Source organism: Heterocephalus glaber, unplaced genomic scaffold (genome assembly GCF_053883595.1).
Source record: "Heterocephalus glaber isolate CG9 unplaced genomic scaffold, H.glaber_assembly_v1.0 deba00001663, whole genome shotgun sequence".
In the NCBI taxonomy this organism is placed as follows: Eukaryota; Metazoa; Chordata; class Mammalia; order Rodentia; family Bathyergidae; genus Heterocephalus; species Heterocephalus glaber.
In genome coordinates, this window is record NW_028258404.1 from 730 (window position 1) to 14,675 (window position 13,946).

Sequence of the window (13,946 nt, forward strand, 5' to 3'; positions counted from 1 at the left end):
AAATTTACTAACTTCTCTACATTTTTTTGAATTCTGTCCAACTGGAGTGGAACCTACCTTGCAGAGTTGTAAGGAGAATTCTAAGTATATAATAGAGTCTAAATATATATTAAATTATCATTATTGTAAGATGTTCAATAGTTATTTTTAAGCAATTCTCTTATGAAAATAATTTTTGAATGCAAAATATTACATAACCAGAGAGCTTCTCTGAAAAGGGGGAAAGACCCAATGATGATACAGTGGGAGAATCTAAGACTGGGGAAAAAAAGCTACATTTAAAAGAAAGTACCAACAGTCCCCTCCTGCATTATGGTAATTATTTCACTACATACTGCAACATAATAATAACAGAAATAAAGTGCACAATAAATGTCATGTGCTGGAATCTCCTCTTCCCCACCCACCCCAGTCTATGGAAAAGTGTCCTTCCACAAAACCAGTCCCCAAAAAGCTGGGGACCATTGATCTAATAGATATGATAATGGATTTGATGCATCAGTTTTTGACACAGATTTGTTTTGATTGCATATTTATAAACCAGTGTGCAAACAAGGAATGCATTTGGGGATTATTTTTAAGTACAAAATAAAGAACTGTCAAGTTTAGGTGGCCTTGGTTATAAGAACTTTTGAAAACCTTAATGATATAAATTGGAAACTGTCCTCTAATCATTAAGCAAGCTATTAATAACCTTTTCTGTGGAAGTTTCTACTATATACATATTCAGTTTTTAATCATGTCAGGAAAAATACAAACAAAGTTGGAAAAGCCCACTTTTAAGTGTTTTCCCAATAAAGCTAGGAAAATAAACTATGGAAAATGAGAAAATATGTTTTGCACAAATACATTAACATGCCTCTCTCAACAAAGGGTCTATGTATCAAAAACAATACATACCCTTCTGTTCGAAAAATCCTCCGAAAGCTGTCTCCTAAGCTTTTATAAACTGTTTGGATCAGTTGTACTTCTCTGAATCTGGAACCTAGAAAATAAAAAACAAACAAAACATTCAAGTCAAAGATTTTGCAAAATGATTTTTTCCCATTTTTCAGTCTTAGAAATTCAGGGGGTTTTTTTCAGATTAATATAAAGTTCTGGTCTTTGCTATAGATTTTTTGATTATTGACTTGATTATCTTATATAATCTTTGCCTTATTTCTGTAGAATTAATAGAAACTATAGAAAAGGATTTTTTTCATCTGCTACTTTGTCAAGCAGATGCATCCTGAGGCATTTATTTTTTTTTTACTTTTGTGAAAAGCACACACAGATGTCATATATTAACATATAATTCAAAATCTGAAGATGTGTATGAAACAAATATGTAGCTCTAAATCCTATCTTAATTGGTATTTCTTGATGATGATTTAACATAAAGGTAAAAAAATATTGAGGAGCTAATATGGCCTACCTTGGATATTGCTTGTGAATCTGGAATTAATTCTGGCAGGCAGGTGCCTGCAATTGGAGTGAGATTGGGATTGTATGTTGGGGTCATATTACTATGCAGTTTATTTTGTTGTTCAATTAAAATGTTCCTCCTCCTCCTCCTCCTCTTTCTTCTTCTTTTTGAGTATGAATATTTACCTCAGAACTCTCACCTTGCAAACGTGGATGTTTCCAGGACTAGGTCTTAATTTTTTATTTTGAATTTTCCCTAAGGTTGTTTCTGAAGAGACTGATAACAAGTACTTTTCATTTCTCCCCAACCCCAATTGTTCACCATTCTCTAGTTTATTTCATCAGCCTACTCTTGGGTTTTACATTCTTATTCCAATTCTGATTTAAGGCCCTTCTTCTCTCTCCTCTGTTTCCCACCACAATTTCACTTGTTTCTTTTCTTTTCTTTTCTTTTTTTTTTTTTTTTTGTACTGGGGATCGAACTCGGGTCCTTGCACTTGCGAGGCAGGTGGCGGAACCACTGAGCTAAATCCCAGCCCCTCACTTGTTTCTTTTTTTAAAAAATAACTTTTCAAAATTGCTGCCAATACTATTTATTTTACGAGGTTTTTCATATTGTTGGCTTCGTGATATGAACACAGCATTACTTCCAAGAATAATGTACTTTATATGTTCTAGGCTCAGGGAATTATGCTGAAGACTGATACACATCACAGAGAAGAGTAGATATATACTGCTTTGATTGAGGCCATTGGGCAAATTAATTGAATAAATTTATCAAAGGTAAGAAGTGAAGCTGGAATCACATTTGGTTTTACAAAGTGGAAAGCTGCTAAAAGTTTCTGGGCAGGAGAGTATCTGTTCAGGAATGTGGGAGGTAAATTTCTGAGCACAGTTCCTGGCACATGCAAGTCCTTAAATAAGTATTAGCTGATGAGATGGAGTAGAGTGGGAGTACGGAATGGAGAACAATTATGAAGGCATCACAAGTGAAAACAACATAAATGAAGAAAAGGGGCACATGTTAGGTAGTCATGTTTCTCTTAAATAAAATTTTTTGTTGATATATTCAGCACATTCTTTTGATCTTTCACACAGCAAATAATTTTCCACAATCCTATACCTACAATTGCCAAACTTTAAAGAGTCATAAATACTCATCTTTAGAGGGATTTTTTGGGTCAAATTTCCACCTGTATTGGATCAGTTTAGATTAATTACACTCTTAAATTTAAATTGCACAGAGAGTATAAGAAGGTCATATTCAGAATAACTAACTCATTTAAATTGTTTCAGATCTAAAGATGATTTTGGTAGAAGACTCAGCAAGTTCTGTCTAGCCTAAGAACAAGAGTTGATGGTCAGGCAGATGTACCATATTTGGGTATTTTTGGCCTATAACATATATAGATGAGATAACTTGGTACTTCGAATACAAATGAACTAACATTAAACAGAAAATAATACAATGGAGGTTTGTACAAAAATAACTGGAAAATATAAAACAATTTTTAATATATGACTTTGGTTTTAGTTCAAATAAAGCAATCCCATCTCTGCAGTTGCATATTATAACCCATATTCATTGCTGAGTATGAAACACTTTCTTATGTCTAGTTGAGAAACCAAGACTTTTCTCTACTTGTTCTTTTAAGAGAGTTATTTAAAACAGTCTCATACATTATAAAAAAGTATTACATGCACATAGACGTTTTTCATAATACCTGTAACAATCTTTTGTTAATATATTTACTTCAAATTCCTTTCTAGATGCTTTTCTCCCAAAGTATGAAGTTTTTTCTTAATGTATGCCATATACACAATAGGTTTTACAAAATCCCAGGGCAGTATGTCCACTCTGAAGCAGCATAAAAAAGAAATATGAGCAAAAATAATTGTCAGTATAAGGGAAAACATCCAAAATGTCAAGCAGCCTGGGCAGTAGGGTTATCCAGGTGTTCACAGGGAAGGGGGTTACTGTTTTCCTCAGAGAGTTAGGGAGGGTTTCAGGAAGGAAAGGGGATTTGAACTGGTCCTCCTGGGATTCAGAGAGGCAGAAAGAGTAAACCAAGGGGAAGCATTTCAGGTGGGAAAGGGACAAAGGCCAGTGAGGGAAATCTCCCCTTTCTAATGGGGAAATGAGAAAAAAGACCCTCCTCCACCACAGAGCCTGGCTATCCATATTTCCTCCAGGAAGATGTTGTAGCACTTGGCTAAAGGCACAGGCTTGATTTCTCAGGCTGGGTGAAGACTCAGCTGGTTAGCAAAGGGTACTTGGCAGGTAAAGCCAAAGGCCGATACAGAACTTTCAACCTTCTTCTGCACATAAGCCCAGCACTTCAGCTACCTCCAGATGGCTATGCCACAGTTGTGCAGCCCCAGTCTTAGATGTGAAGAGTCACCAGAGAGACCAAAGCAAACACACCCTCATGTCTAGGAAGTCGACCTTTAACCCTCTTTTTCTGCTGGTATTAGAGACTTGAGCTTTATCTAAGATGTCTGCAAGTTCAGGCAATACCCATGCTTTCACAAACATGAATATAGAGAATAGTTACTTCATAACTAACTAGCTAACTAACCTGGCTCCTGGGAGTCTAGACACTTCACTCCTCAATTATGGTTTCTTTCTGTTTTTAGACTCCAAGAAATAATATTTCCAACGCATTATTCATTCAGTTAATATGAGTTTCCTATCCATTTTAGAACTGGAAACAAAGGCAATCAGTGAGATCTTTGAGTACTTCTTATAAAAGCTGACTGTCTGATGAATGATGCTGTATTCTTTACTAACAAGAAAGGCAACATCAAAATACCTACATGAGGGGCCAGGGATTTAGTTCAGTGGTTCTGCCACTTGCCTCACAAGCGCAAGGTGCTGAGTTCAATCCCCAGTGGAAAACAAAACAAAACAAAAAAACCCAACCTACATGAAAAGAGTTCACAAACTTCTCTGGATGAGCAATGCAAAAGGACAGACAGGCATGTCAAACACTAATGCCTCAGTAAAGCCTCCCGAACAGTCCTTGCTATGTTAAAGCAGTTGGAAGGGCCATTAAGCAGGTGAAGGCAAGCAGTGTTTCTTCTACTGTGAATCTCACACATAGCATGTCTACACTTTGCAGAGCAAAAGTATGTGCAGCATTTAGTTCCATTACACATGACTTATTCTGATCACAGAGTTATCAGTTCTTCTAAGGAATCTGTTTCAAGTAGATATAATTACAGTGCATTTTGGTCAATAATGGTGAAAGAGCAATTTTCTTCTTCCTTTCCACTACATTTCAGCAACTTAAAAGATTTCTCTCCTGGACTGAAGCTTTACATCAGTGTTTTCCAAGCTGCATTCTGTGCTAACAAATCCTACGCTGAGGGAAACAGTTTCCCAGTTACGTAATAGAACTCTTTGTAAAACTGCAAAGGCAAAGCCACACTACTCTTGATTGCATTCAGAAGAAAAGGCTGGGCCTCTCCATTGTCCTAATAATAGCAGCTCGGACACATCAGGAATCTCCATCTGAGTAACTTATTTTATTAGAATGAAAATTTGCTGCCAAACAGACAAACTAAACAGTAGAGTCATGCCCAAGAAATATTCAGGGCCTGATATCTAGTCAGAATCAAACACAAGGGAAAGGAGGGTGACTCCATTGAACCTTGGGCTACACTGCAAAGCATCCAGTGAAGCAGTCTGCCACAGTGTCCGCCTGCATAGCACTGTGCCACACCATAAATATTAAGCAAGTTGTTGTGGTGACCATCAGGACCAGGAAGGGCTTCTTCCTGTTCATGACCCAATGCAAAAATATATTTTGTAAAGTAAAAAATGTTTTCACTCATTACATCTTTTTTTTCCTGTAGATGTATCAGGATCTTGATTATAGCGTATCCTGCTCACCCAATTGTGTGCTCACTGAAACCCATTTTAAACTTGTCTGTGGCTTCTCAGCATAGTTAGATAAGCAACTTCAACTTATCTGTGGACTGCTGAAGACATTGCTGTAGGAAAGATGTGTGCAAGAAATACAATGGCTTTGCTGCCATTAAAAACTTTATGACAAGGTATTTGAAAATTCCAAAATGTCAAATTTAAGAAGTGCCTTTATTTCCAAAGAACTGAAAGTTTCAGAATGTGTGTATATGAGTAAATATATATATATATATATAATTTATTTACTCACATTTTTATATGATTATAAAATTCATGTATTTGTATCTTCATATGAGTAGGTAGCAATTAGTTGCAAAGAGCCAGACTGGGGTAGGTGATGGGCTTTGTCCTTAAGCTATATTTGTATACCATCCTTCAGCTTTTAAATCAAATCAGATGATTACCTGGTGTGCACTGGGGAAAAAAGTCATTGCAAACCACTCCTTTGGCATTGCCACCAATACTAAACATATCAGTACTGCAGTTTATTTCTGGTGTCTTCTGTCTCTGGATCATTTCTCATTCAACAGTTTTGGGCTTTCTCCTACCTCGCCTTCTTCAACCCTGCTTTCAGAAAGCATTCACACCAATCATTCATCTTTACTGCCACTTTCACTTTCATATTTGTCTGTCTAAGCTTTTCCTCTGTTAAAAGGATTTCAGGTATCAAAAAAGAGGTGGCAAGTTTGGTTTTGTTTAGGATGGAGATTCAAGGTTCCTTACCACCAAAGACAATTCTAAGTTACATTCACTCCCACCCCACCCCTCAGTGGAATTTTATGCAGCATAATGGATTTGGCTGCATCATAACTCCACCTTTGTGTCCAAGGACATAGACTGGGAGCCACCAGTTATAATGCCAATGTGGCCACGGACTCAGCATGAACTAGTGAGATACATCATCAAACCCCTCTGCCTTTCTCCTCACTGGTAAAAGAGAACACCAGACAGCAGAAGAGAATTTTATTTTGGAGGAAGAACAATACTCAGAGTTAATATTTGAGTCCCTTAGCCATAAGAGAAAAAAGACACTTCATTTTATTTTTGAAATCCCTCAAGTTCCATATTTTATAAGGGTGAGAGGCTGCTAATAAAAGTTGTATGCGGATAAGTGGTGATGAACCTAATGGAACTCCCTGCAGAGATCTTTGTAAATGTGCTATGAACAAAGATTATTAGTAATTACCAGAATATTACCCACACTCCTTAATAAACACTTGAGAAGCCCACTAATGAATCAGAGATTAACAGACCAAAGGTTTGCAATTACAGAACACATTAAAAGGATAACTGTAGGAAGATTAAATAAAGATTTGAACTCACTGTAATTAGCCTATCTTACCGAAATAAGATGTTATTCCTATAGAGCATGTTTGCTTTCTCAGTCATTGAATGAGCTTGGCCAAAGTCAGACTGAGCACGCAAAGACATGTTTGAGGTTTTGAAAATTAGATGTACACACCTACCTCACCAACTTTGGGAAAAGGCCCTAGAAAGCACAGCCTTAAGAAAAAAAATTCCCACCATGTATCTTTGTTTCCTGTGCTCTGAAAAATGAACTTCCAACAGAAGAAATAACATCTCTCTCTGAAAGGATAACCCATGGGGCCTCTATGTTTATCATCCCTGCAGAAAGACCACACCAGATGGTAGGGGGTGAGCTTATTGATTCTGAAGAGATTATTTCAATTTTCTTTCACAAGTGCTGGGGGGAAAGGGTTCTTTCTAACACTTCTCTGTGTCTATACCTTTACTGTTCTCATCTTAAGTACCTGATGAGAGTAAATGGAATTTTTTTTGAAAAGTTAGTTATGAGTATTTTTACTTCAGAATAAATTGCAATAATAATCCACACAGTTTCAGTGTGGTACTGATAAAGCTCAAGAGGCCTTCAATTATACTGGAAGGATATGGCTTATGATTCTACACATGCATTTCCATCTGAACGTTTACAGAGATCCCCATCTACAAAGGTGCAATGGTAAGAGTTTGGGGAGGGGGGACCCAAAGATGAATAACACTCAGGCTCTGCCCTCTGGAAAGGAACAAGTAATTGAGGGATAGGGAATGTTAGTAGCTAGCACTAAACAAGGTAGAATAAATGTGCTAAACAGGGCTCCTAGGAGCTTGGTTCACTTGTGATTCCATTATCTCTGCTTGCTGGGTTCACAGTCTAGGTTGGACAACAATTAATACTCTAAAATAATGCTAAGAAGTCCACCCGGGTTGTTGAGTTGGCTCCGCCTAAGCATGGACTACCAAATGTTCAAAAGCTATGGTCATACATATTTGGCTGCGTATCAAATTATTCTAAAAATTTCCAAAAAGAAAGACATTTTTCTTTATTGTTCTTAGTCATTTCACTCTTTACAAAAGAAAATAGAAACCTATACTAGGCAAAAACTAAGATGTCTTCTGCCTATTTAAATTCTGTGTCTTGAATAGGTGTCAGTGGGCGGGGCTATGGTGAAGCTTATCATTTATAATACTGTAAAGGAGACCAATAAATTTCTCTATGTTATTATAAAACTGTTTATAATTTGAAGAAATAGGTAATCTTGAGTGCTCAATCAGCTTAGATAATTACTACAGATAAAGTGACAACATCTTGGCAAGGCCACAAAAGCAAGGAAAATCTTCTGTGCCATGTAATTTTGAACATGTTTTTAAACAGAGGTTCAAAAACATTATCTTCCTGAAATATCAGATCAACTCAGATAGGGTGATTATATTTTAAGTAATTTCATCTGATCCTAGACACATCTAATTGCAGTTCCTTTCACAACCCAAGGAGATTTAAAGGCTGCTATTCTGCAACTGTACATTTTATAATTCACACTTTAACAGTACACTTGAATAGCCTATAAATGGTTCATCACTTGCCAACCACATATTGTTATAATAAACATTTACTTACATGTCTCTCATTAGTATGAGGAAATAGCTGTAGTTTTGTACATTTTATGCTTTTACAAGACATATGGTGTTTCTGGTATTTAGGATCCACATAAAAATTGATATTATAAAATGAATTATGATAAGAGAGTTTGTCTTACCATCTGGCACAAGTTCTTCCAGTTGTTTATGTTACTTATGGGATAATAACTAAGTACACTAACAATATAATTCTAAAATTTATTTTAATGACAACATGCTAGTTAACAAGTAAATGATCATTAGAGATTACAACCTAAATCTAATAATATTAAACCATAAGTAATAAAATAGACTAATTAGCATAGCTGTATAATTTAAATGCTCCAAGCATAAACTGGTCTCAATTAAACAAAAGCTTGACTAGCATGCCTTTCAATTATTTTGCTTTGTAAGATACATGTCACATTATAAAATTATGCTTAATATCAGGTTATAGAGCTGCCACTCTTTGAATATAACATATATAGACACATACATATATTTAATCAACTTCATATTTAATGCTGACAAATGGCCTCACACTGTGACCTTCCTAACCTACCTTCTCCGAAGTACACTGTGACCTTCCTAACCTACCTTCTCCGAAGTACACTGTCCTAGGATGTTCATTAAAGAGGTTAATTAGCAGGAAACCAACTTATACTTGGGAAATGAAAGAAAGACAAAACTTCTATCAGGGTAAAGATAATAGAGCTAAATCAACTTCTGTAAATATTACACTGGCCATAGTCAGAACAAATATAGTTTATCTACATTCCCAAAATAATTACAGTTTTAAAAGTTTTGACCACTCCAAGAAAAAGTTACTTGCGCTTTTTCTCTCTGTGATCTTTCCCACATACCTCCTTGGGTCAACAAGTTTCTCTAGCCCTCACCAATAGTCTCTGTTTCCTGGTGAACAGAGAACCACCATTCTTACCTGCTGAATCTCATTCGTTGTGAAGTCCTTTTTTTTTCTTTTTTCTTTTTCTTTTTCTTTTTTTTTTTTTTTTTTTTTTTGGTACCGAAAATGGAACTCCGGTCCTTGCGTTTGCACAGCAGACGGCGAAACCACTGAGCTAAATCCCCGGCCCTATTGTGAAGTTCTTAGATTCCAGTCTCTGTTAAAGATTTCAAGAACAGGAGATTCTAATGTGGCCAAACCTGCCAGAACCCACTCACTGGCTATGGGAACTGAGACACTTCACAGAAACTAATTGTGCAGCAGAGACCATGAGCCAGGGCCCAGCAAGGGAGAACAGTAGAGACCGTGGAGTGTCTGGACACCTGAGAGATTATTCCATTTTATTTTAATGGGTCACATATGCCTGTTGTATGGTTTATTTAGCACTGATAAGGAAGCTTATCGATAATACCAAAAAAAAGACTGAGTGATTTTTTTGTATTTATAAGCATAAATACTTATGCTACAAAGAAATTGAGGAATGAAGGTAATAAATTTGGCTACAAAAGAAGAAAATATGCTTATGTTTATCATAGTTGAGGAAATCTTCAAGGAAGCTTTTATTTTTATGTCAAGATTGACCTTATAGGTCACCAAGATTTGGATCCATATTTATCAGTTTCAAATGAGGCCAGTTTTCAAAAGCACATCATAAGTGGATAGGACCCAAAAGTGACAAAGAAACAGTAATCACAAGCTTACCTGTATATCATTTTTAACATTGAGAGCTTTTTTACACACACACATATATATATATTGTCATCTTATGGTGTCCTGTAATTTCAGTTTTTTTAACTCTGTAATTGTAATTTCCTTATATTATAGATTTATAATGGAAAATAAAAAAATAAAAATTATCAACTTGGAGGTAGAAAGTATCAGGCTAAAGGAAGTAGATTTCCCTGGAGTCTTTCAGAAGTTGTATTATAAATTCATCTCTAGTTCAGTGAATGACCAGTAAAACTGTTTCACTGAACCCGTCTTTTATTTAGGAAAAACAGGATATTGTTACCTGAACATCACCCACCTGACATTGATATTTACCTCTGGAGCCCTTAAAAAAGGTCAGCTTTTAATTAACTGTGCCCACTGTGTGCCTGGGGAGCACTGTGAGCCCCAATAACAATGAGATCTGTAATTTCCTTTTATTCTTTCAACATCTCTTTCTCTCAAATAAATTCTTTCAATAATGAATATTCCATTATGTTATAAACCCATGCTCCAAAGAGTCCCTGTGGAAGGGTGGGGTTTCATCATTATCATTAAATAACATGTTAAAAATAATTTTAAAATAACTTGGTACATTAGAAACAGAAGTGATGCCTGAATTAATCTCACCCAGGAGCAGGACTAACCTGTCCAAAGAACTTATACAGGAAACTATGCTTTACTAGTTAACCAAATGTTTAATAAAAGACAACTAAGAATTTTGACATTATTACAAGCAGGTACTTTGGCAGGTGGCAAACCACTATAAGACAGTTCGTCATTTAATTTTATAAAATGCTGTCCTGACTACAACTCTTACCTAAGGGTAACTTTGCGTTTTAAGGCAAAATTAGCTTTTAAAAATAATTCTATTTTTACAAATTAAGATCTAGATAATTGGGTATTGGAGGTAACCTACTTTCCATAAAATATCAGAGCTAAACATAAGGCATTCATTTGAAATGGGGCCCAAGTGAGGAATTCATAGTGAATAAATACATTAGGGTTAAACTTCTTCAGAATTTGCTGGGATGAGTTCTGGTTTTATCTAATGGAGCATCCCTCATTCTCAGTCAGCTAATCCACATAAAATCTAGGTGGGGAGGTTAGATTTAAACCGGAGTTTCAATCTCTCACTTCACAAGTAACTGCTTATTATTGAGTTTAAAAGAGCAAAAAGTGTAAATATAATTCATGCTAAATAAAATTCAGGAGTGCCCATGTTGCCGTGGACATTCAGGTGTTAAACTCTGCTACACTATGACATTGACATTCTCATAGAAGTTTGCCTTCCAATAGGGGAAATTTGTAGCATTAAAACATTAGTAACAGTCAGGACTTCCCAGATATGTGCTTTTCTTGCATGTCTCCTCGAATGGCAAGGAATCCTGTGCAGCACTGGCAGACTGAGTGGGGTCCTTTTGAATGGAATTACCCTCCTGTGCCGTTCCCAGAGACCTCTGCTGGGTTGACAGGCTTGGGTAGGCCAGTTCTTCCACCAAAGACCTCACATTGTTTTCCTGGTTCTTTTCCTGTGAATAGTTTGTTCTATCTTCTCCCTTACTGCTAGGCAGTAGGTTATTTCTTGCACATTAGTGTGTCTATCTCTAACTACTTTCCCTGTTTTCTTCCTCTCCCAGCCTTTCTCTCTGTATTCCTCTTTTGTGCTTTAATTCACCACTTAAAACCAGCAGTGGGCTAAAGACCAGAGAACCTGGCTTTGTTATGGCTCTTAGTTGAGGGCCCAAGGAACCATACTATCAGTCAAGTTCCTGAACATCAGTTCCTGGCCTTTGCAACATCTATTTTGGCTATTTAGATACCATGTTTGTGTGTGTTTCGTTTCTCAGTTCTGTGCCAGAGTTGAGTTTCTGAGCTAAGTGGCCTCTGGCTGAATTTGAACTTTTCCTGAGAATAGGCTGTGCAGAGAGGAGGAAGAGCCAATATCACATTTTCCTCTAGAGTCTCTGCCTATGAGTTTGGCTGTGGTTGTGAGTGGGGGCACTCAGAGATAGCACCTCAGGGTGGCACAGCCTCCTAGTAGGAGGAGGGTCCTGCTGCTGTGTATTTCTCTCCCTTCTGGATTCCTCCACTCCAGAGGTTTTATACAGTGTCCTGTGGCTTCTAGATGCTGAACAAGAAGTAATTTATAACTAAGGATGAGGATGAGGATGAAGATGAGGAAGAGGACACGAACCAGAGCTGACGCCAGCCTTAACAACTCCTTTTTCATCCTGTTCCCCTGTGTCTTGTGGATTCTGTTTCTGTTTGTTTCTTCAAATAAAATGTGCCTTCCACAGTGTTTTGTGTTTGTTTTCCGCTTCTCCATTATGGATTGTGTGGCGAGTGTCTGTTATGTAGATTCTCATAGATGTATGTTTAGTTTGACAATTTGAGGAAAAAAAGGAAAATGTCTGTTGAAAAACCTGTATTTTCAGAATTCAGACCAAATCCCTGTAGTTTTCTGTTGGTTCTGGTGGTATTGCACTATCCTTTTTGGTGGGAGGAAAGAGAAAGAAAGAAAAAAAGAAAAAGAAAAACCACCACAAAAGACTTGCTTCCCAGTACAAATGCTTTTGGAACTGCTAAGCCCGCTCTTACTCATGAGCTAAGTTAGGTCCAATTCTGGCAGAAGTGGTGAAACAGCTGCAATTTCGTACTTTGAAATCTCTTTTTTAAAATCTTGATATAATTTATAGGATAGTTGGCAGATATTCTCTATTTTTTTCATTCTCTTGAATGTAGACAACTTCCAAAATAAAGCAAGGAAAGAAATGAGTATTTTCAACAGTGAAGTCAGTACATTCACAATGTTAACTATGTGATGCCAACAAATTTTCTGCAATGAAGATTGGTTTGAATCAAATACTTTTAGTAGTATTACTTGTGTCAGGTTGAGTTGCTGCTAACTAGCAAGGGAATTAAAAAGCTATAAAGAACAACATGTTTCACATGATAAGTAAACACAATTTTTGTTAATTTTAATTAAGAAATAAATGTCAAACAATCTCTGCAATTTCTAATCCATGCAGTTTTGGCTAGAAAAATTGAGGTTTTTAAGAAGAAGTTTGCCACAGGTCAGTAAGGATATAATTGGTGATCAATGATATCATACTTACAGCTTCAAATATGATATTGCAAACATTTTTGAATGGCAAATTTAAACCTTCTAGAACCTTGAAAACATAAGTAGATGACTTTTTTTGGTTATATTGTGTTGCCGATCCTAAGTGAACATGGCTTTGTAAAGGGTTTTGGGTGCTAGAACTGATATATCTCACGGTCACTCACATGGGGAGAGGGGTGGCTGTGACAGAGATGGCATATGACAAGGTAGAGTGAGGACTTCCTGGAAAATGGACCATGATATGGAAATCCATCCAGGTCTAGCAGAAGTGATCAGCTGTCCACTAAAACCTCCCAGCTCTGCTTTTGATGTGTAGAGCCCATGCTAGGAGTCACCTACCGCTCCAGCCAGCATACCTGCAGCTCTCTATATTCAGGTATACAACATGTGATTAGCTCTTTTGATGGAATATAAGCACAAGTGATGCATGTCACTTCTAGACCGGGGTTCTTAATAAGTGAGTGGTGTTTTTTATTCTCTCTCCTGTATTACCTGTAATATATATGTTACCTCGGGGCTGTGTCACTTGCAAGTTGGAAGAGGAGGACTCTAAAGCACTAGTGAGTTAAGTCACAAGATGGAAAGGGCCTGTATCCCTAAGTCATTCAGCAAGGAAAAAGCCTCCTACCATCCAGGCATACCTGCATTGGGCTGCATGATTGAGTCAAATCACTGAAATTGAAGAATTTACTTGTTTCTGCAGTAGGTTTGCATTAACAGACACAGGGCTCGACATTGTGAGCTTTATATCCTCTTTACAGATTGGTTCCTCTGGGCACTCATGATTCCAGCTCCCTCAGCACTGAATTTGGTGTAAAATGATACAAAGTTATGGCCCACTACTTACTCCCTTTTTTGCTACAGTACATGTGAAATATTTTTGCTCTGCTCCTCCAGAT

The 13,946-nt window shown here is 36.9% G+C and overlaps 1 protein-coding gene across 5 annotated transcripts in view; it reads right to left on the bottom strand.

The window, feature by feature from the left end:
* Positions 1–434: 434 nt before the first annotated feature.
* LOC147822299 (uncharacterized) overlaps positions 435–13,946 on the bottom strand; it is a 390,614-nt gene continuing 377,102 nt past the window's right edge. For 3 of the 5 annotated variants that reach the window (XR_015445826.1, XR_015445828.1, XR_015445827.1), the window contains one exon: positions 948–985. Coding sequence is in view for 2 of the 5 variants with exons in the window: in XM_087197291.1 (XP_087053417.1) it covers positions 943–985 (43 nt within the window). In the remaining 3 variants the exon portion in view is untranslated. Of the gene's footprint in view, positions 986–13,946 lie in introns of all 5 variants that reach the window. The other 2 variants (XM_087197291.1, XM_087197286.1) reach the window with 2 other exon arrangements.